The sequence below is a fragment of the Rattus norvegicus genome, chromosome 19 (genome assembly GCF_036323735.1).
Source record: "Rattus norvegicus strain BN/NHsdMcwi chromosome 19, GRCr8, whole genome shotgun sequence".
NCBI lineage: Eukaryota > Metazoa > Chordata > Mammalia > Rodentia > Muridae > Rattus > Rattus norvegicus.
In genome coordinates, this window is record NC_086037.1 from 50,814,915 (window position 1) to 50,836,883 (window position 21,969).

The 21,969-nt window shown below is 43.7% G+C and overlaps 2 protein-coding genes across 7 annotated transcripts in view; one reads left to right on the forward strand and one right to left on the reverse strand.

Moving 5' to 3' along the window:
- Positions 1 to 1,391: 1,391 nt before the first annotated feature.
- Dus2 (dihydrouridine synthase 2) overlaps positions 1,392 to 21,969 on the forward strand; it is a 48,254-nt gene continuing 27,676 nt past the window's right edge. For 2 of the 6 annotated variants that reach the window (XM_039097620.2, XM_039097622.2), the window contains exon 1: positions 19,034 to 19,080. Coding sequence is in view for 4 of the 6 variants with exons in the window: in XM_039097618.2 (XP_038953546.1) it covers positions 10,990 to 11,115; positions 19,035 to 19,080 (172 nt within the window). In the remaining 2 variants the exon portion in view is untranslated. The other 4 variants (XM_039097618.2, NM_001106181.1, XM_017601231.3 and 1 more) reach the window with 4 other exon arrangements.
- Ddx28 (DEAD-box helicase 28) lies at positions 4,729 to 6,659 on the reverse strand. The gene has a single exon (NM_001108898.1). It carries the CDS (start codon positions 6,647 to 6,649, stop codon positions 5,027 to 5,029), a length of 1,623 nt encoding a protein of 540 aa, NP_001102368.1. The 5' UTR covers positions 6,650 to 6,659; the 3' UTR covers positions 4,729 to 5,026.

Consider the following 21,969-nt stretch of genomic DNA (forward strand, 5'->3'; position numbering starts at 1 on the left):
CTGAGGATATGTGCCTAGTCTTATTGCAACTTGTTATGCAGTGTTCAGTTGATATCCCTGGGAGGCCTGCTCTTTTCTGAAGGGAAATGGAGGAGGAATGGATCAGGGGGAGAGGGGAGATGATGGGGGTGGGGAGGTGAGATGGGAGGAGAGGAGTGAGTGGCAACTGTGGTCAGGATATAATATATGAGATAAGAACAAACAAACAAACTAACAAATGAATTCTTTTTTTTTTCGGAGCTGGGGACCGAACCCAGGGCCTTGCGCTTCCTAGGTAAGCGCTCTACCACTGAGCTAAATCCCCAGCCCCCCTGAATTCTTAAAAGAGAGTGGTACCTGCACTTCTTAACCACTGAGCTACCATGTTGATAGCTCCTAAACAGTAAATTAAAAAAATTTTCTGAGGGCTGGAGAGATGGCTCAGTGGTTAAGCCTACTATTCCAGAGGTCCTGAGTTCAATTCCCAGCAACCACATCATGGCTCACAACCATCTTTAATGGGATCTGATGCCCTCTTCTGGTGTGTCTGAAGTCAGTGACAGTGTATGTATGTACATTAAATAAATAAATAAATAAATAAATAAATAAATAAATAAATAAAATTTCTGGTGCACACCTCTAATTTCTGCCCCCGGAAGGTGGAGGTAGGAGGATTGCCACAAGTTGGGGCCATGGGTAGAGTTGTAGGCCAGGTGAGCTACATACTGATTATCTTGAAGGAAAAAAAAAGGTTGAAGGTGCCACGCATGGTCATGCACACCTTTAATCTCAGCACTCAGGAGGCAGGAGCAGGCTGATCTCAGAGTTCAAGGCCAGCCTGGTGAGTTTCAGGATAGCCAGAGCTACATAGTGAGACCCCTTCTCAAAAAGGGGGATGGGTGAGATAATTTTATAGCTCAAAGGGAAAGCTAAGTTGATAAAAATTAGGAGTTTTATAAATAAATAAACAGTTGTCTAGAGATAACATGCTATTTGTCTTCAATATTGAGCATGAATAGTTGGTCTACGGGTCAGTGTTACGCTATTTTTTGTAATCATGACTAGAGAAATTCTGAGGGGTTACAGACAAGCCTAGGAGGAATATACAGTTCCCAGTGATGTTATATGTACCCCAAAGGCTCTTTGTGCAGACAGATGCCTAGTATAGACTTACTTGAATAACAGCCTTCACAGGGGACAGAGGACAAGTTAGAGTTAATATAAAAGATTCGATCAGTCATTCTCAAACAGGCAGACTTGTATGTTGTACAGAAACAATAGGAACATTTCCTTAAAGGATCTAAGTTGCTGTAGGTATATTGCCATGGAAACTATGGGGTGTGATGTCATCACTACCTACTGAGGTCACATATGGAACCTGTGACTTGAGGGATAGTCTTCCAAGCCTTGATGCTTAAGGGGAGCAGGGCAAAGAGAGAAAGGAACTCTGTGAGGGCTCTTCCACCTAGCCTACTTAAGCAGCACTGGGTGAGCACAGCTCCATTTGCCCCTGGAGGGTACAAGAAACACAAATTCTGATATTGGTCAGAGTGAAGTTTAACCTAATAGCAAAACTGTACTTCCTTGCCCAAGCAATAGAAAGAATAAAGTTGGGTGGATTAGAGAGCCAGAGAGGAGTGAATATGGTGGTGTTTATCTTCAATCCCATTTCTTGAGTTTGAGGCTAGCCAAGGCAACATAATGAGACCCTGTCTCAAGAGAAAAAAAAAGTTGAATCTGAACAAGTGTAAAAGGTATAAAGTTAGCAAAAATAAAGAGCTGGGATTGGAGAAATGGCTCAGCAGACAAGATCTATCTATAGGACCTGGGTTCAATTCCTAGCATCTACATGGAGACTAACAACAGCCTGTAACTCCAGTTCTGAGGGGATCTAGAACCTTCTTCTGGCCTTTGAGGGCACTGCATTATTATGATGCTCAAACATATATGCAGGCAAAACATCCACAAACATGAAATAAAAATCGAAAGACCTCATTATCAAACAAAAAACAGGCAGACAGGCTTTTATTGACTTTGTTCTGTCCAAAGAATACATTCATAGAACCTTTATTTATTTATTTTTTTTATAATTGAGAGCTCAAGAATCTGTGGATGTAGAGCTATATTCAGAGTGCTCAGCTGGCCTGCATGAAGCCCTTGGTTCCATCCCCCACACCACATAAGCCAGAATGGATACTCTTGCATGTACTTGGGAGTGGATGCAGGAGGATCAGGAATTCAAGCTCACTAAGAGTTGTTAGAGTCTGAGATTAGCACCGCAAACAAACACTGATCTCAGTCATACAGAGATGATTTATTGAACACATACCCAATGTTGATCAGGTCAGGGATGTAGCTCAGAGCTATCTGAACTACATCAGACATTTCTCAAGGCAGGTTTATAAAGGGGGGTAAAAAAAAAAACCATCAAAATTACAATGAGCTTATATGCAGGTGAAGGAAGTGCTGCCCAGTGGTCAGCTCTCACTCAAGCCATTTTAGACATATCAGTTCATATTGACTTTTTTTTTCTTTTTTCTTTTTTTTTTTTTTTTCGGAGCTGGGGACCGAACCCAGGGCCTTGCACTTGCTAGGCAAGCGCTCTACCACTGAGCTAAATCCCCAACCCTCATATTTACTTTTAATTTGATGGGTCCTACATAAAGCTTTGTGAAATTTCTTAAGATTAACAAACCTCAGAAAATAACAGGGGATGTGGTCAGCATGACCCTGCTCTGAGTAATTTTTTTCTGTGTCAATGACTGGCAGGCATATTACAGCAACAATATGAAATAGCTAGCAGGCATGAAACAAAATGGCTACAGCTATGCTGGGGGTGGTGGGAAATATTACTCAACAGTATTTTCCCATCAAATGCATGGGCTCCTTCCAATAAATGTAGGAGTAATAAGAGGCTGGGGTAGGAGGACTAGGAAGAGTTCAAGGTTAGCCTGGGTTAGAGTAAGACCCTTTCAAACTACTAAAACTGAAGCTGGGTGTGGTGGCATAGAGGCATATGTGAGGCATATACTAACATGCCCAGTTTTAATCCCAGCATTTGTGAGGCAGAGGCAGGAAGAGTAAAGTTTGAGGCCAATCTGGTCTACAGATCAAGTTTCATGCCAGCAGGGTGACATGAGACCCTGTCTCCAAAAAGAAAACCAACCAACCAAACAAACAAACAAAAAACAAAAAAACAAACTTAGGTTCCTTTTACCCCAGTCAAATTCAAACAATGAAATCTCCTCTGGCCTTATCCAAGGTCACACAGATAATATATTTGCTTTTAGAAAAATTATTTTTTACATTTACTTCTTGTTTGTCTGTCCCTGCGTGCGCCCATACTGCAGAGAATGGTGTTGAGGTCAGAGAACAACTTGAGGTAGTCTTTCACCATGTGGGTCCTGAGAAGGAACTTGGGTGTCAGACTTGATGCCAGGCGTCATAATCCATTTAGTCATTTCACCGGCCCTGGAATCAGTATTTTTTTTCCTTTTCTTTTTTTCAGAGCTGGGGACCGAACCCAGGGCCTTGCGCTCGCTAGGCAAGCGCTCTACCACTGAGCTAAATCCCCAACTCCAGTATTTTTTTTCTAGCAACACTATGGCTTCATATCATTCATGCTGGGATTTCATATTTATAAGTGTTGTAGGTCATTATATTTAAAATCAGGAGGATGTTAAAGGTGCTGGAAGGGAAAACAGTTCTTGCCAATGATTTTACACAGTGGGATTGGCAGCATATTTTTGTAGAAATAATATAGAAAACACACTCATGACACAGGGACATAATACCAATGGGCAACCCTTTCCCTTCCCTTTTCTTTTTCTTTTCTTTTTTTTTTTTTTTTTTGGTTCTTTTTTTCGGAGCTGGGGACCGAACCCAGGGCCTTGCGCTTCCTAGGCAAGCGCTCTACCACTGAGCTAAATCCCCAACCCCCTCCCTTCCCTTTTCAAAACAAATAGATTGGAGATGCAGTAGTAGAGCACTTGACCAACAAGCTTGAGGTCATGGGTCAAACTGCCAGTGTGGCAAACAACCATGACCAAAAGAAACAACAGCAGCAACCACAAAAAACAAACAAGGACTTAGATCGATGGTTCAGTAGGTAAGAGTGCATGCTTGCAGAGGACCAGAGTTTGGTTCTCAGCACCTGTATGGGGACAGTTACAATTGCATGTAATTCCAGCATTAGGGGAACACACACCCATGCACATGCACGAACACACACACAATTCACAATCAGTCTAAAAAAAATCAAAGCAACACAACCCAAGCCAACAAATCCCATGTGGTAGAGTATAAATCATTAAAATCTACTGAATTCTCTTCAAATGGTGGTTACTATTAAGGCTGTCCCCACAAAACCACTGTTAGCTAAGTGAACTCAGAGATCCACCTGTGTTTTGCCTCCTGAGTACTGGATTAAGGCATGTGCCACCACCAGGAAAGGGACCCTGTCTTTAAAAAAAAAAAAAGAATGGAAGATTACTAGGGACCAAGTCCATTGTGTGATATACAGTGCCAACTTGTTTCAAAACACACATACAAATAGTTTTTTAGAACTCATGATGTGTGGTCCATTGAGATAGCTCAGTGGGTAAAGGCACTTGTCAAACAAGCAGGATGATCTCAGTTAGATCCCTGGAACACAAAAAGGTGGAAAGAGAATACTGACTACACAGAATTGTCCTCTGACCTCCACACACACACATACAATTAGAAGAAAAAGAAACCATGACATTATGTAAAGTCAACATCCACTTTATTTTTTATTTTTTCGGAGCTGGGGACTGAACCCAGGGCCTTGCACTTGCTAGGCAAGCGCTCTACCACTGAGCTAAATCCCCAACCCCCCACTTTATTGTTTGAATGTTACTCTCCATTCCTGTCTAGTAGTTTATTTTTCAGATCTCGAAACAATTCATTATACTGCAGAGAGGCGAGGGGCTGGTATGACCCAATGTCATCAAAAGACAAGTGTTCAACTTTCCTGGACCTCCAAGAAGATCCCTGCTCTATTGTAGGTTTAAGTCAGCCAAAAAAGTCAGTCTTGTTGAGGCAATGGGTCCCTCACTGAAGATGTTAGTCCTGGAAGGCTTCTCCTTCTACGAGCTGCCAGTTCAATTTTCTGAACCAGGCTCACATCCCAGGGATGGGTCACAAAACTGGTAACAGTCCCCGGCACTTCACTGCCCACTCGACCCACCCTTCCTGCTCTGTGGATGTAATCCTGCAGAGTAGGGGGAAAATCATAATTGACAACCATTTCCACGTGGATGCTGTCTAGGCCTCGTGAGGCAATGTCTGTGCAGACAAGTATGTTTTGGGAGCCCTTCTGGAAACTCTGGAAGATACCTGCCCTCATTGAGGCTGGCATTTGCCCTTGCAGCCTTAAATGTTGGATTTTGTGGTCATCCAGAATGTACCCAAGCCAGTTCACGGTGCTGGCGCTGTTGCAGAATACCAGGACAGTTCCCGAGGGTTCTGCCTTATTTGCTTTGTCATGCTGTTTGAGGATCTGAATCAGTTCTGTCACCTTCTCTGTTCCCTTTAGTCTCATAAATGTCTGTCTGACATGAGGCATGATGCAGTGGAGCTTGGAGCTGGTGATGGTGGTCAGACTGTCTGGGCTGGTGACTTTACTCAGCAATTGGTTTAGGCCTTCTGGAAATGTGGCTCCCACCATCACTAACTGAGCTTTGGGATTAAAGGGGTCTTCTAACTCAGCTGGACTTTCTGCTATAGGGCTCTTTCCCAAGATGTAGTCCACCAGTTCCACGAAGCTTTCATCTAGCAGCGTGTCTACTTCATCCAGCACTATGAAGTTAAGATGATGTAAGCTGATCAGTTGACTTTTCAGAGCCTTCCACAGCGCCCCTGGAGTAGCCACTAGCACATCTGCTGACGGCCATTTACCCAGCTGAAGTTTGAGCCTATTCATTCCCAGGCCTCCGCCAAGTTCTATAACCTGCAGGTCCAAGTACCTACCCAATGACTGGGCCACTGCCTGCACCTGTTCGGCTAATTCTCGGGAAGGTACCAGAACCAAGCCTCGAGGAGCGGTGGAACTGCGGGAGTCCAGCTCTGGCCCTTTTAGGAGCCGTTGAAATAGGGGCAGTAGATAGCTAAGCGTCTTGCCGCTACCGGTTTCAGCAGCGCAAAGGATGTGGCGGCCGCGAAGCAGTGGGGGAATGGTTTTCGACTGCACGGAGGTTGGCTGAACAATTTCGGGGACAGCCTTCTGAAGCGCGAGCAGTACTCGGGGTTCTAGACCCAGGTCCACGAAGTTGCCCCGGGACGAGAGGTTCCTCATGGCGGGCGCCTCTTGCTGCACTCGCTCTATGGAAAAATGGTCCTGACGCGATCGCCGATGCTTCCAGCCACGCGAAGCCAGTGGTGCCCGCTCCCAACGGCCCAGCGTGAGGCGTGCGGGCTGGTTCAACTCTGGCCGCTTTGCCGAGACCAGGAGTGGACCAGGTTGCACTAGCACCGGCCGTTGGAAACTCCCACGGTCGCTCCGTCGCTGTTCCTGCCGTCGCTGCAGAGCCCGCGGAATGCGCACAACAGGCAAGGACTGGTCGGAACCGCGCAACACTATGTTCCGTCGAGGTTCCAGAAGCAACCGGACTGCTAATGATAATAGCCGCGTTGGCCCGGCTAAAGCCATATTTCTCTTGATGCAGAAGAGGCGCATGGTAGTGACGTCACGTACGCGACTGTAGTCTGAAATACGGTGGCTGGCGCAGATCAGTGTCACGTGTGGCTCTGCAGTACCGTCTGGAAGGAGGGAGGATCCTTAAGAGTTCAGTGGCTGTGAGGTCTGTAGGTTTCCATCCGGCAGGGCGATGTCCAGACTGGGGTCATCTTTGGGGACGGGTACTCGGTGGAAGAAGGAGTGGGAGTCCGCAATAGGAGGGGGACATGGGTCCCTGGCTCAAGGAATCGAGTGAGGATGGCCTCTGTCAACTGAGTGCTTAATTTCTGATATCTTACCTGTGGTCGTCATTGCCCCGACCTGTTATTCCATAGAACTTCAAGGGTACAAAGTACGACGATGTAGATATGCGCATCGCTCAAAACCTCGGTGATGCAAGTTTCCCGAGAGTCTGAATGAATGATAGGCCTGGGGACTGAAGCAAAAGTTGGAAGTCTGGGTCCAGGCTCAGCCCTGTTCTCTAGAACCCAGAGTGCATGCTGGTGGTCTTCAACATATTTCGTCTATGAAGGGAGAGAGATGGTCTCAGTTCTTTCAGGTGTAGTTTCTCATTTTTTACACTTCTTTTCCAGGCAAGTTTCACTCTCCATTCCTTGTCACCCCTTCATGATTTTTCATTCTCCATTCCTTGTCACCCCTTCATGATTCTCAGACTGGACTCAACCACTCTTAGAGTCTGCTCATATCCCACTGGCTTCTCAGGCAGATTCTAAATTGCCTGACTAGAAGTAGAAAGAAGAAAGGGTCCCGTTACCCTTATGAAGTGATGAAAGCTTATTTCACATAGTGCTGATCAAGCAGACTACTTGACTTGAATAGTGGTTCAGGTTATTAAATTTTTATTTATTTATTTATTTTACTTCATACTTCTTGAACACATCTGAAAAAAATATGGGCGTCAGATGTCAAGTGTCTGGAGTGGGAGATAAGGTCAATGTTTGTGGACTGAATACTTAGGAGGTTCCTAACATCTGGAGAAAGTGTTTTAATTTCATTCACTAGGTGGACATCTGTGGATTTTTCCACTGTAAAATGAAAATATTCATGAAAAATTGTGTCTGTACTAAATATGTATATGCATTTTTCTTTGAACTTACTCCCTAACAATACAGTATACCAAGTATTTACATCGTGCTTATATTCTATTGGTCATAAGCAATTTACAGATGATTTAAAGCATGTGCGAGAGGGTTGGAATGTAGATTAGTGATACAGTGCTTGCCTATTAGCATGTGAAGTCCTGAATCCATTCCCCCTAAAATCAAAGTATATATGCGTCTATGTAGAAATTTTATATAAGGGCTTGAGCATCCTCAGATTTTGGTATCTTTGAGGTTCCTAGAACCAATCTCCTAGTAGGTACCTATTGATGAAAGTACCATTAAAAAGATTAACATTTAGCTGAGCATAGTGGCATATGCCATTAATTCCATCACTTGAAAGTCAGAGACACGTAGATCTCTGAGTTGGAGGCTGGCCTGGTCTAAATAGCATGTTCTGGTCCACCTGGATTTAAGTGAGACCCAGCCTTAAAACAAAAAAGACATAGGTTATCTAGGTTTTTTTTTGTTTTGTTTTGTTTTTTTAATTTATTTATTTTATGTGAGTACACTGTTGTTGTCTTCAGACACACCAGAAGAGGGCACCAGATCTCATTACAGATGGTTGTGAGCCACCAAGTGGTTGCTGGGAATTGAGCTCAGGACCCCTGGAAGAGCAGTCAGTGTTCTTTTTTTTTTTTTTTTTACTCTTTTTTTTTAATTAATTTATTTATTTTATGTATATGTGTACACTGTCGTTGTCTTCAGACACACCGGAAGAAGGCATCGAATCTCATTACAGATGGTTTTGAGCCACCATGTGGTTGCTGGGAATTGAACTCAGGATCTCTGGAAGAGCAGTCGGTGCTCTTAACCACTGAGCCATCCCTCCAGCCCGAGCAGTCAGTGTTCTTAACTACTCAGCCATATCTTCAGCCCTAAGTTATCTAATTTTATTCTTCTTTATGGTAGTGAGGATGCAGCCAGGTCCTGTGAATTCATAATAGGCAAGTGCCTTACTAGTAAAGCTACAGTCCTGATGTTTAATTGTCCCCACACCCCGACCCTGTGGTTTCTTTTTTTGAGTACCCTGGTTAGCTTAGTGCTCACCATACCCAGACCCAGACCCAGACTTCCTTTTTGTTCCCAATGTCTCTCCCTTCACAGTATCTCTAGAATGTGACCACTGATTACCAACCTTGTTGAATCCCTATCATCTCGCAAGTTGATTTACTGAATTACCTTTGAGTTGATCTCTCTGCCATCCTGATCCGTTCCCCTCTTTCTATTAATACACCAGTCAGTGTGATCATGTGAAAACATGAGTGAGCTCCTGCTGCTTCTCCACTTACAACCGTTTACTGGGATTTTTCTTTTTTAAAAAATTTATCTATTTATTTTATGTATGTGAGTACATTGTCGCTGTCTTCAGACACACCAGAAGAGGACATCGGATCCCATAACAGATGGTTGTGAGCCACCATGTGGTTGCTGGGATTTGAACTCAGGACCTCTGGAAGAACAGTTAGTGTTTTTTTTTTTTTTTTTTTTCTGGAGCTGGGGACCAAACCCAGGGCCTTGCGCTTGCTAGGCAAGCGCTTTACCACTAAGCTAAATCCCCAACCCCCAGTCAGTGTTCTTAACTGCTGAGCCATCTCTCCATCTCCATATTTTTGAAGAGCCAACAGACTCGAGAATGTATCCCAAAGACCCATACAATCTGAGTACTGCCCGAATCATCAAACCGCTGCTCCTAAAACATTGGATTTCCATGATTTTCTCTGTTGTATAGTCCATGTTATCTTCCTGATGACTCCTCCAACATATCAGATAAGCTTCTGCCTTGAGTCCTTCACTGGTTTTTGCTTCTGTTGAGCATTCTCCTAGATCCCTCCTTGGCTAATCCACATCTTTGTTTAAGTCTTTTTTTTTTTTTTTTTTTTTTTTTTTTAGATTTATTTATTATAAGTACACTGTAGCTGTCTTCAGACACACCAGAAGAGGGCATCAGATCCCATTACAGATGGTTGTGAGCCACCATGTGGTTGCTGAGATTTGAACTCAGGACCTTTGGAACAGCAGTCAGTGCTCTTAACGGCTGGGCCATCTCTCCAGCCCTTTGTTTAAGTCTTACCTTTTTTATTGAAGCATACCTCAGCTTCTCTATTGAAAACTGTTCCTAATGCTTTCAGTCTTCCTTCATCTGCTTTTTTTATTTTAATTCCTGTGTACTACTGTTTGCCAGCACACTATATAATTGTTTATTTTTTATATGCTTATTGGTTTTTGCTTATACTCTCCTATTGGGCTGAACACTCTGTGAGTCAGGAGTCTTCCTAGACTTGCCAGTCCACTTTTTTCTCTGAGACTATGACAGCTTTGTTCCCAAGAGATTATGACAGTGATGGGCACTTAATGAATAGTTGTTATGACTGAACATAAATGAGAGATAAGTATTTGAAGGTTGGAAGAAGCCTGTCCTGCTTGGCAGAAGGGATTTTTTTCTATTTATGTTTCTTTTTCTGTTTTTTTTTTTTTTTTTTTTTGGTTCTTTTTTTTTTTTTTTTTTTGGTTCTTTTTTTCGGAGCTGGGGACCGAACCCCAGGGCCTTGCGCTTCCTAGGTAAGCGCTCTACCACTGAGCTAAATCCCCAGCCCCTCTTTTTCTGTTTTTATTCTTGTTGGTTTTATGCATATAAGGGTTTTTGTCTGCATGTGTGCTTTTGTATCACACATGTGCCTGGTGCCTGTGAAGGCCAGAAGAGGGCATCAGAACCCCTGAAACCAGAGTTGCAGAGTTTGTAAGCTGCAGGTTCTCTGCAAGAGCAGCAAGTGTTCCTAACCACTGAGATTCCTCTCCAACTCTACATTTTTTTTATTTAAAAATTAATTTTTAGGGGGTTGGGGATTTAGCTCAGTAGTAGAGCTCTTGCCTAGCAAGCACAAGGCCCTGGGTTCGGTCCCCAGCTCTGAAAAAAAGAAAAAAAAAAAAAGAAATGTAATAATACTAGGACTCTGTGCCTAATTAAAAAAATTAATTTTTAGTTGTGTGCGTGGTGGGGCATGGATATCCATGGAGGTCTGAGGACAGTGTGCAAGAGTCAGTTCACTCCTTCCACTGCTGGTTCCAGGGATCGAACTCGAGGTGGTCAGGCTTATGCAGCAAGCCCTTTTCCCCACTGAGCCATCTCACCTACCCACAACTATATTTCTAACCTATAGTTTTGCTTTCTTCAGGCATAGCAGAGGAGGAATGATTGTGAACAGCCTCTCCCTGTGCTACCACAATAAACTCATATTAGCCCCAATGGTTCGGGTGGGGACTCTGCCAATGCGCCTCCTAGCCCTGGATTATGGAGCAGACATTGTTTACTGTGAGGTAAGGTATTCCTAGATTTCTGGGAGTCTTGGGGGATTGGGGATAGGTTTCATCTTTGGGTATGGCAGTGTTTAGGAGGCCAAGGAGGCAGAATGGGATCATTACTCATGGTCTCTCACTAAACTCAGAAGAGATCCACACATGATACTGATTAGTTCTGTTGGTCCTGTTGCTCTCAGGACTTGGGCAGCAGATGGACAGATGGACAATCTGTCATGTCACTGCCCAGGCCCCTATTCAGTATACTGGTGAACTAATTGAAGTTTCAAAGAAGAGAAAGAGAACCAGATTTAGAGTAGGGAAGTTGGACAAGGTTGGTGTCAGTAGCCATAGGATTTTTTTTGGGGGGGGGCAGTAGGTCAGTAAGTGTATCTATTGGCTGCCCCAGAGATTATTAGGGCTTTAGAGCCAGGTTCAGAAAGATCTGATAGGAAAATGGAATTGCAAGTGTAAGCTGATACTGTGTAGTGAGGGAGTGTTCTCGGTTGAGCACTTATTATCTGGAGATAGTTCTGTTAGCCATGGCTGTTGAGATGTGTAGTAGAAGCTTCACAGCATTTATCAGCCAACAGACAGGGGAAATGAAGCAGGATATTTATTCCAACTGGTCACTTCTCTGCAAGTTTCTGATACGTCCCAATAATATCTGTAGATTGACTTATTGATGAAGCCCAAAGCCCTATTAGAAATGTTGCAGTAGGGGCTGGAGAGATGACTCAGTCATTAAGAGCACTGACTGCTCTTCCAGAGGTCATGAGTTCAATTCCCAGCAACCACATGTGGCTCACAACCATCTGTAATGAGATCTGATGTCCTCTTCTGGTGTGTCCGACAGCTACAGTGTACTTTATATAAATGTACTTAAATTAAATTAAAAAAAATGTTGCATTAGAGATTAATCCTTTAACAAACATAGTTTTTTGTTTGTTTGTTTGTTGTTTTTGAGATAGCATCTTAATAGTCCAGCCTAGCCCCAGAGTCTATACTGTTGTCTCGATTTCCCAGGTGCTAATTTTAGAGGTAAGAGCTCCCATGCTTAGAGCCAGTGACATGAGGCCCCCTTGGAAACATATATATCCCCCTAGCCAATCAACCAAAGAAAGAGCTGGTCAACCGAATAAATTAATGAACTACAAGAAGCCAGAAGGTGTTTGGTAAGAGAATGAAGCAGCTGGGAACATTAGTATGTTAGAAGGCTTGGGGCGAGGAGTGAATGTCAAGCCAGGAAGTAGAAATAGGGCCATCAAGCACACTGTTGGGTATTTAAGGGTAAGTGGGGCAGGGAGGGTACAGGCAGGTATAGGAAGTTTGAGGTTTGAAAGAAGGGTGAAGGGGGTTGGGGATTTAGCTCAGTGGTAGAGCGCTTGCCTAGCAAGCGCAAGGCCCTGGGTTCGGTCCCCAGCTCCGAAAAAAAGAAAAGGGAAAAAAAAAGAAAAAAAGAAAGAAGGGTGAAGGAAGTTGTTTGTAGATGACTTGCAAGTTTCAAGAATAAGAGGAAGGAGGACATTCGATATGGCGGGGGTGGAGGTGGGGAGAGTGGGGTTGGGTGAGAAGCAAGGTCAGGTCTTGGGAGACAGGTCACATTTTTTTTGTTTTCTTTCTTTTACTTTTTCTTTTTTCTTCTTTTTTCTTTTTTTCGGAGCTGGGGACCGAACCTAGGGCCTTGTGCTTGCTAGGCAAGCGCTCTACCGCTGAGCTAAATCCCCAACCCCTTTTTTTTTTGTTTTCAAGGCCAGAGATGGAGCATGCCGGGCATTTGCAGATCTTAGACCTTCTACCATGGGTTATGTCCTAGTTTAGGATTCTTTTAACAAAATGTTCATGTGTGTGGGAGCTAGAGGTGCATGGGAAAGTCACATGACAACTTGGGATGTTGGTTCTCTAATGCCCTCTTGGGTTCTGCAGATCCAGCTTAGGTCATCAGACATGTACAGGAAGGTCTGTTCCTTGCTGAGCCACCTTACTGGCTCCGGGATTTTTTTTTTTTTTTTTTGAGACAGATCCTTACTTTTGTCACCCAAACTAGCCTCAGTCTCTAGTGTGTTTACTCCAGCTGCCTGCTGTTTTGAGTGACCTTTTTTTCTGGAGAGATGAGAACAAACATATACTCATCTCAGGTGGGGTACCAGTGACAGAGCAAAGTACAGAGTCCAACTTGGCAAACCAGTGGGGTTTTGTTTGTTTTAGATTATAATATAATGATCCAATGAATTTTATCATAATTACTTAAGGGGTGTGGGTGAGGAGTTACAATACAGGAACAGAAATGACTCAATGCTCACCCCAGCCTGGGTGAACTCTCAAAAGGTAGACATGTATAGTACCTTGTACAACTTTCAGGCAGCTGGATAGATTGGAGACTGTCCCTATTTGGCAGCTCAGTTGGTCTGAGCCTCGTCAACTCTCCTAGGTGGCTTAATCTGACAGTGATTTTAGAAGTCCTTACCACTTACGTATGCTTTTGGTGGGAGAAGCCTGGTATATGTATCTGGTCAGTTTCAGGAACTTCCTGAAGCCTTCCTGAGTTGTTTACATTAGGAGTCTAAGGCTTCCCCTTTAGGAAGGAATGATTCATCTCCCCTAAAAACATCCTGTGTCTTTGGGAGGCCTCCTCCAGCATAGAAGGTTAAAGGGTAGAAGAGTTCACCTCTCTTTAGAACATCCGGTGTGGCTAGCTAGTTTTCCTCCAGTACAAAAGGTTTTATTTGGAGGAAATTTCTTCACAACACCAGTTCAAGCTTCTTGGTGCAGTGTAGAACCTGTATTTCTCTGAGATGACAAATAAGAAAGAAGTAATGGAAGGAAAAGAAAGCAAGGGCTCCCATGGCTCCTGGCTACAGGAAGATTAGGAAGCCATTCTCCTGTTGAAAAGGAGAAGTGGGATTATGAGATGATCCATATGGTGTTATTTATTGATAACCATCCCAATTAAGCCAATTAAAGTTTTGAGTCCTTTTATTAATGGCCAGACCAAGATCAGGTTAGTGCCTCTGAAAGGTCTCTTGATGCCCAAGATCAGGTGTAAGGGTTTTTCTGGCACAAGGTTATCTTGGCAGTCAGGAGCCAAGAAATACCACGAAGACACACCATGCAACAAACCTCACAGAAGAGATTTATTTGGGAGAAATCTAAGGTGGCTGCTGCCTCTAAACAGGAAGAGAGATGGCAGAGGACTGGACAAGAGGGCTCTTTTATAGAGCCTTGGAGCATGTGCAGTGAACAGGGTGTTCTTCCCTTGTCCACGGTTCCTAAATCAGAGTAAGTATAGTGTTTTCAAAGACAGAACCATGATTACATCAGTACTGGAGTAGAAGGTGATTTATAAAAATTAAAACTGTCTTTTACCTCTAGATTAGGCACTCCGGTGCCCAAAGATATCTGCTAAATGTCTTAATGTCTGTCAGCAAAGCCTCTCACCTGCTCTGCTCCCTCCCATATCACACTGCCGAAGGCCTCTCTCTGAGCCTGGCAGCAATCTCTCTACCTATCTAGTTCCCAAGGCAGGTTTCCATGTCAGCAACACACATCCCAACTCTGTGGCGGCCCAGTGTCTCTAGCCACCGCACACTTTCTTTCACTTAAATCACTACATAAAAGAACACAGAACACAATAACCTTTGATCCAATTGATAAGATATAATTGCCCACCTAAACATACAAAGCCCAATACACATCCATCCCTTAAGAACATTCATGGGACTGGAGAGATGGCTGAGCAGTTAAGGGTACTGACTGCTCTTCCTGACGTCCTGAGTTCAATTCCCAGTGACCACATGGTGGCTCACAACCATCCGATGCCCTCTTCTGGTGTGTCTGAAAACAGCTGCAGCATACTCATATACCTAAAGTAAATAAATCTTTAAAAAAAATTTCATAACAACCTGTAAAGGTACAGCGTGAGGGGTTGGGGATTTAGCTCAGTTGTAGAGCGCTTGCCTAGCAAGTGGAAGGCCCTGGGTTCAGTCCTCAGCTCCGAAAAAAAAAGGTACAGCGTGGAATCTTAACGTCAGTTTCCATATTGTCCTGCCACAGCTTCTCCCCTTCCTCTCCTTCCGTTCCTCTCTCCTCCTCTTCCTTCAAACTTTTCTCCCACCCATCCTTCTTTCTCATCCAATGACAGGCCTCATTCTATCTTGTACCTGCCCCACCTGTGACATCATCCCACTTCCTTCCCTTCTCCCTTCCTTTCTTCCCTCCTCTCTCTTGTCTTGAGATAGAGTGGCTGAGGATCAGACTTATATGGCTGAGAATGACTTCGACTCTCCTGTTTCCAACTCCACCTCCTGCTAGTATTGCATGAGTCAGGGTTCTCCAGAGGAGCAGAACTGATGTGTGTGTGTGTGTGTGTGTGTGTGTGTGTGTGTGTGTGTGTGTGTGTGTGTGTGTGTGTTATTAGAGTGACTTACAGGCTGAGCATCTGAACTGAGGTTCTCATACTTAGCTGTCAGGCACTTTACCAATTGGGCCATTTTCCCAGCCACTCCACCGGTCTTGTGTGTTTGTTGTTTGTTTGTTTTGGTCATCAAGCTTGCACATCAAGCATTTTACTGGATGAGCTATTGTCCAAACTTGAAAAGCGTGTTTTACCAGTAAATGTGACTAATTCTTTCTTTCAGAGTCCTGCTCAAAATTGGAGTAGAAATTCCAAATACTTTAGCCCTGTTTGGCGTGCTCTATGCTGAGACAGTTGGTATGAGGAACAACGAGGTTTTTGTTAGAGGAGTCAGTCCTAAGCCTCATACTCAGGCCCAGCTCTGAGGAGAGCAGGGAGAAAAGCAGGTGTATCTGTTGCTTGGCTTGGGACCAGTCTGAATATTGGGCATGGTACAGTGTGGTGCCCAGTGCCCTCTGGTGGGACCGGAGCTGCTCTACAGGCCAGCATCGATACAAACTGCCTGGATGTTCTTTCTACGTGAATCACATAGTTGATCTGTGAGATTACAGCATCAAGTCAGTTTATCCACCTAGTACAGAGGTACTCCAGTAGTCCAAACTATGAGGAGACACCTGACTTATTTTCTTTGTGTATGTATTGTGTGTGTATTTCGAGGTATGGGCTTATAATTTTGTAGCTGTGTTAGGCCTGCAACTTCCTATGTTGGCCAATGTGGTTCAGATTTCCAGGGATCTGCCTGCCTGTTTCCTGAGTGCTGGGATTAAAGACAAGCACCACCACCTCTGACAAGATTTATTTTTCATTTTTTTTTCTTTTTTTTTTTTTTGGAGCTGGGGACCAAACCCAGGGCCTTGCGCTCGCTAGGCAAGCGCTCTACCGCTGAGCTAAATCCCCAACCCCTTATTTTTCATTTTTATTTTATATGTAATGGGTGTTTCCCCAGTATGTCTATCACTTGTGTGACACTATTCCTGAGGAGATGTGTGCAGATGTCTCTTAGTCTAGATACAGAGCCAACAACAGACCAAGAAGTCCAGCTTGATGAGCCAGAGCTTTACTGAGGTTATTTATAGGAATAGGGGTGAGGGGCTACTTATAAAGGTAGAAATGACTCAAAAAAAAAAAAAAAAAAGCAAAGCCTGCTCAAGCCTTGCTGGAAACTTGGAGCACACTGCACAGCCTCCAGAGAAGCTCACCATGTTGGAGGGAGCACTTCACGGGTGGCTCAACTGATCTGGGCCTCTCCCAGGCAGCTCAGCTGCTGGCTTCTGCTTCTTTCAGGGTGCTTGGCTGATCTCCTTTCTGGCTGCTGGGTCTGAGCCTCTGCCAAGGGGTTGAGCTGGCCTGAGAGTGTCTCTCAGTGGTCCTTACTGCTTATATATGTTCCATTACATACATATAGTCCATTGCTCATTCGTAACTTCATCAGTGGACATTTGGGTTGCTTCTGTTTCTTTTTTTTTTTTTTTTTTTTTTGGTTCTTTTTTTTCGGAGCTGGGGACCGAACCCAGGGCCTTGCGCTTCCTAGGCAAGCGCTCTACCACTGAGCTAAATCCCCAACCCCTGCTTCTGTTTCTTAAGAGTGTGAGAAATGCTGCAACTGTCTCTTTGAGATCTTACTTTCAATTGGAATATATGCTCAGAAGTGAGGTTTCGGGACCTTTCCCCTGTCCCCTGGTACTAGGGCCTCACACACATAGGCAAGCTACCTCTCCAGCTTTTTTAAAGAAAAATTGGGCTGATGTGATGGCTCAATGGGTAAAGGTACCTGTTATTGAGCCTGAAAGCCTGCATTCCATCTCTGAGTCTCACGAGGGAGAAGAATAGAATGGGCTTTCAAGTTGTTTTTGATATCCACATGTACAACACACACACACACACACACACACACACACACACACACACACACACACACACAATATGTGAAACAAATAGATGTAATAAAATAATTTTAAAAATAAGATGGAGAGCAATTGAGGAAGACATTTCCATCAGTCTCTGGTCTTCACACACAGCTTCATGGACTAATGCTTCTATGCACACATGTACATTCGTTCATACAGCATATGTGCACACTGAATGCCACTCATACAGCATATATGCACACTGAATGCTTTCCCACATGCTCACTATCTTTTGGACATTGCCCACCCCTTGGGGTACCACAGGATTACCACAACTTAATTGTGGTTGTTTGTTCAGAACTGAACATTAGATTTTTTTTTAAAGATTTATTAATTTATTATGTATAAGTACACTGTAACTATCTTCAGATACACCAGAAGAGGGCATCAGATCTCTTTACAGATGGTTGTGAGCCACCATGTGGTTGCTGGGAATTGAACTCAGGACCTCTGGAAGAGTAGTCGGGTGCTCTTAACCGCTGAGCCATCTCTCCAGCCCGAACATTAGATTTTTGATGATTTGAATTTTATAAGGAACGAATAGACCCAGAAATACATAGAACAAAGCTGGGTGGTGGTGGTGCACGCCTTTAACCCCAGCACTCAGGGGGCAGAGGCAGGCAGATCTCTGAGTGCAAGGCCAGCCTGGTCTACAGCCTGGTTTACAGAGTGAGTTCCAGGACAACCAAGAGGACACTTGGTTTCGAAACTCTGTCTCGAAAAACAAAACAAACAAGGAGGAAAGAAAGACAGGACAGACAGATAGATTAGAACATGTTTGCCTACAGTTGACTATATCGAGAGCCGCCACATGGAGGGCATGAGGTCCTTTCTTTGGTCATCCCGCAGCACTCCTATGCATGTAATGGTACCCACCAGGCTGAGGTGGGGTTTGTTTAAGCTCATAAGAGGAGAGTGTGGGGATGACTTTCTTGGATGATAGTCTTTTACTTTCTTCTTTTGGATGCCAGAGTTCATGGCCATGAGCATCAGGCTTGACTTTTACATCTGCTTAATACTCACTGACCGAAGCAGAACAGTGTTGTATCCAACCAGGAATTACCCATCAGTAGATATCACATTTCACTCTGTCTCTTTCTTTTTCTCAGAATCTGCTGGAATGGCTTACCCACGTGACGCTCACCTCTTTGTTTACACACAGTGAGCTGAGTAGATTTTTCTTTCCTGTGATTGTCTCAGATCTTCCTCTCCAGGCTTTTATTCTCTGGTTCTAATTTTTCCTTGTCTGTTCCCTGGAGCCCTTCACTGCCTGTCCTTTGTCTAATAATTGCAGTGTGAGGCTCTCTGAAGTGCTGGAGCTTGAACTGAGTCTAGTCCCAAGGACATTGTCTCAGTGTCTGTATCCTGGGTAATTCTCTTTCCAGCACACTGACAGCTTATCCTCTGACAGCACCAAATACAGGGTCCTGGAGAAAACAGCAGATTCACGGTAGCTCACCCAGGGCCTTGCTTAGTTGTAGGGAAGAGCACGATGTGTCCCCAAAGCCATGAGTCGTTGTCAGTAGTGTGATTACTGGCTAAACAGTGGTCATTAGGAATGTAATGAAGGCCTTCCATCTGTGTCCAAGACTGACAGGTGTCTTCTGATTCCTCTGCAGGAGCTGATTGACCTTAAGATGCTCCAGTGCAGGCGAGTTGTAAATGGTGAGTGCAGCACTGGCCTGCGGATTCTGTGTGTGCCCAACTGATTCAAGCAGTTCTGTCACCACCCCTCCAGGGTCCTTTCTTGTTGTATTATATAACTGCATAGATCACCTGCTTCTTTAGTCGCTGCTCTTCAGATGTAATGACAAGAGCCACGTCTGAGGTTCAGAGGCACAGTTGCTTGGCAGAGCAACTTGCCCGACATATTTGAAAGGTTTGGTCCTCGGCATCACATAAATAAATAAACTAATAATAAATCAGTTGTGGGGGGTGGGGATTTAGCTCAGTGGTAGAGCGCTTGCTAGCGCAAGGCCCTGGGTTCGGTCCCCAACTCCGAAAAAAAGAAAAAAGATAAATAAATCGGTTGTGAAACAGGGTACAAATGCCTTTCTCTGACAGAACCGAAAGCAAAGAAATGTCTGTATTTCATAGTGTAGGTAGGACGTTAGGGGCCCAGGAGCAATGATCACTTTAGTACTGGGCACACCTCAGACAGTAGTAGCTTCTCAATAGTGAATGGGAATCATAAACCTAGTTTTACTTAATTCACAGAGTTAGACCATGGCTAAACAGAGATAAAGTGCCAGTAAACGCTTTGCTCTGTGGCATGGAAGTAGCTATGATGCATTGAGATTCCCTTCTGTCTTATTGATGGGGCAGATTGTTTTTTAATTAACGTAATCATGAAGGATCTAGAGATTTTGTTTGCTTGTTTTCTTAGGCTGTCATCAAACCTGCTGTGTAGTGGAGGATGACTTTGAACTCCTGATACTCCTGCCTCTACCTTTTAAGTGCCAGGATTATAGTTATGTAGTACTGTTTAGTTTAAATTTAAATTTTATTTTGTGTTATGAAAATTCAGAGTTGGGCATAGTGGTACACACCTTTAATCCCAGCACTTGGGAGTCAGAGGAGGGTGCATTATGAATTCCAGGCCAGCCAGACCTCCATAGTGATTGAAGCCCTGTCTTAAACAAGTAGGGCTGCAAAGATGGCTCAGTGGTTAAGAGCATTGACCACTCTTCTGCAGGGCCCAGGTTCAATTCCCAGCACCCACATGGTATTGTCTATAACTCCAATATCTGACACTTTCACACAGATATACATTCAGGCAAAACACTAATGCACATAAGATAAAAATAAATTATAAAATAATAAAACAAGTAATAAATTTCAGTATGCCTGGGCCAGAGGTAGTAATGTATGCCGGTAATACCATCATTTTGACAGGGGATTAGGAATCCAGGACCTGTTTTTAAGACCTTGTCCAAAATAAATTTTTTTTTTGGTTCTTTTTTTTCAGAGCTGGGGACTGAACCAAAATAAATTTTATTATTACAGATCTGTATAGGCTAGAAAACAAAAATGCTCTGGAACCATATACCTAAGGTGGAAATTCCCAAAGGGGAGAGGGTTTATATTCCTGCACACACAATAAGCATATGCATCTGCAAGTGTGACTTGTTTGTGTCTAGCTTTCCTCCAGAGCTCATACTGCTTTGCCACTTGCTTTTCTGTCAGGATATTTTTCTGTGTCCGAAACTGTAGTTGACTATATCAGAAAGGGTGTCATTAGCTCCTTAATGGGATTTTCTAGTATTTTGCTCTTATAATGATGTATTATAAGCAAGCCAGTTTTGCATGATTCTTCTCTTAGACCTCTTCTTACCACCTTCAGCTACCATTTACCCTGCCATTTAGAACTGTTGTGGGGTGCTCAGCAGAGAAGACCCCCAGATGTGAATTTAAGCCAATAGAAAGTCTTTATTATATAGCCAGCAACTACACTTGGTGTTTGGGATCCCAGTGTAGCCCTGAGCTTTGCTCAGATGGAGCTTTTAAGCATAAGACCATGTTTTGGGTTGACACACCTCTGTTAACAAGGACAGCTAGTCAGAAGCAGAGCTACAGAAGCCAGAAGGCAAGGTTCGTATATTGGACACTTTCCTGGAACTATGGACTTGGACGGAGTAGCCCTTCATTTTGGCAGGTGTACTGTCCGAGTGCTGAGTCTGACAGCCTGCATGGAGTCAGTTGTGGTAATGTTAACCGCGTACCTGGTCAGTCTGGCATGTTAGTCATAGCTGTGATTGTGGGTGGGCTTTACAAGCTTTTAAGATCTCCTGTATTCTCAAGGCAGCCTTTGGCATAGGCATAGTTACTCATCTGCTACGTTGGATCTTTTTCATGTAGTAATTGATTTTGAAAGTTAATAGTACTTTCTAAAGAGTAAGTACTATAAGAAATTTACAAAAGAAGATTAAATGGGACACAAGAACCTGTGTTTAACCAACAAAACAACAACAAAATAATTAAGACTAGATGATCCAGGTATGGTGGTGCCCACCTTAATCCCAGCACTTGCCTCAAGGTAGAAGCAGGAGTATCTCCATGAATTTAAGTCCAGTTGGTCTACATAGCCAGCTCTAGGACACCCAAGACTACATAGAGTAGACACACACACACACACAGTAGACAAGATATGATCAACCTATTTGTAATTATGTTCTAATGTTCTATAAAGTTATTACTGAGAACACTACGCAGTTGTGGAACCATCAGTCCCAAGGAGATACAAAATGAGACTTAGTACCAGTTTTTTTTGTTTTTTTTTTTGTTCTTTTTTTTTTGGAGCTGGGGACTGAACCCAGGGCCTTGCACTTCCTAGGTAAGCGCTCTACCACTGAGCTAAATCCCCAGCCCCTTAGTACCAGTTTTAGGATTGCACTTCTGTAGTCTCAGCACTGGGAGGTGAAAGTAGGAAGACCAGAGTTCAAAGCAAGTTTAAGGCCAGTGTGGACTATTTGAGACCTTGTCTTTAAAATAAAAATCAATGCTAAGGGGCTCAGCACATTTAAAAGTACTGGCTGCTCTTCCAGAGGACCCCCT

Excerpts from the sequence above, each read along its gene's own strand:
- Ddx28 (NM_001108898.1), bottom strand. The coding sequence starts at position 6,649 with ATGGCTTTAGCCGGGCCAACGCGGCTATTATCATTAGCAGTCCGGTTG.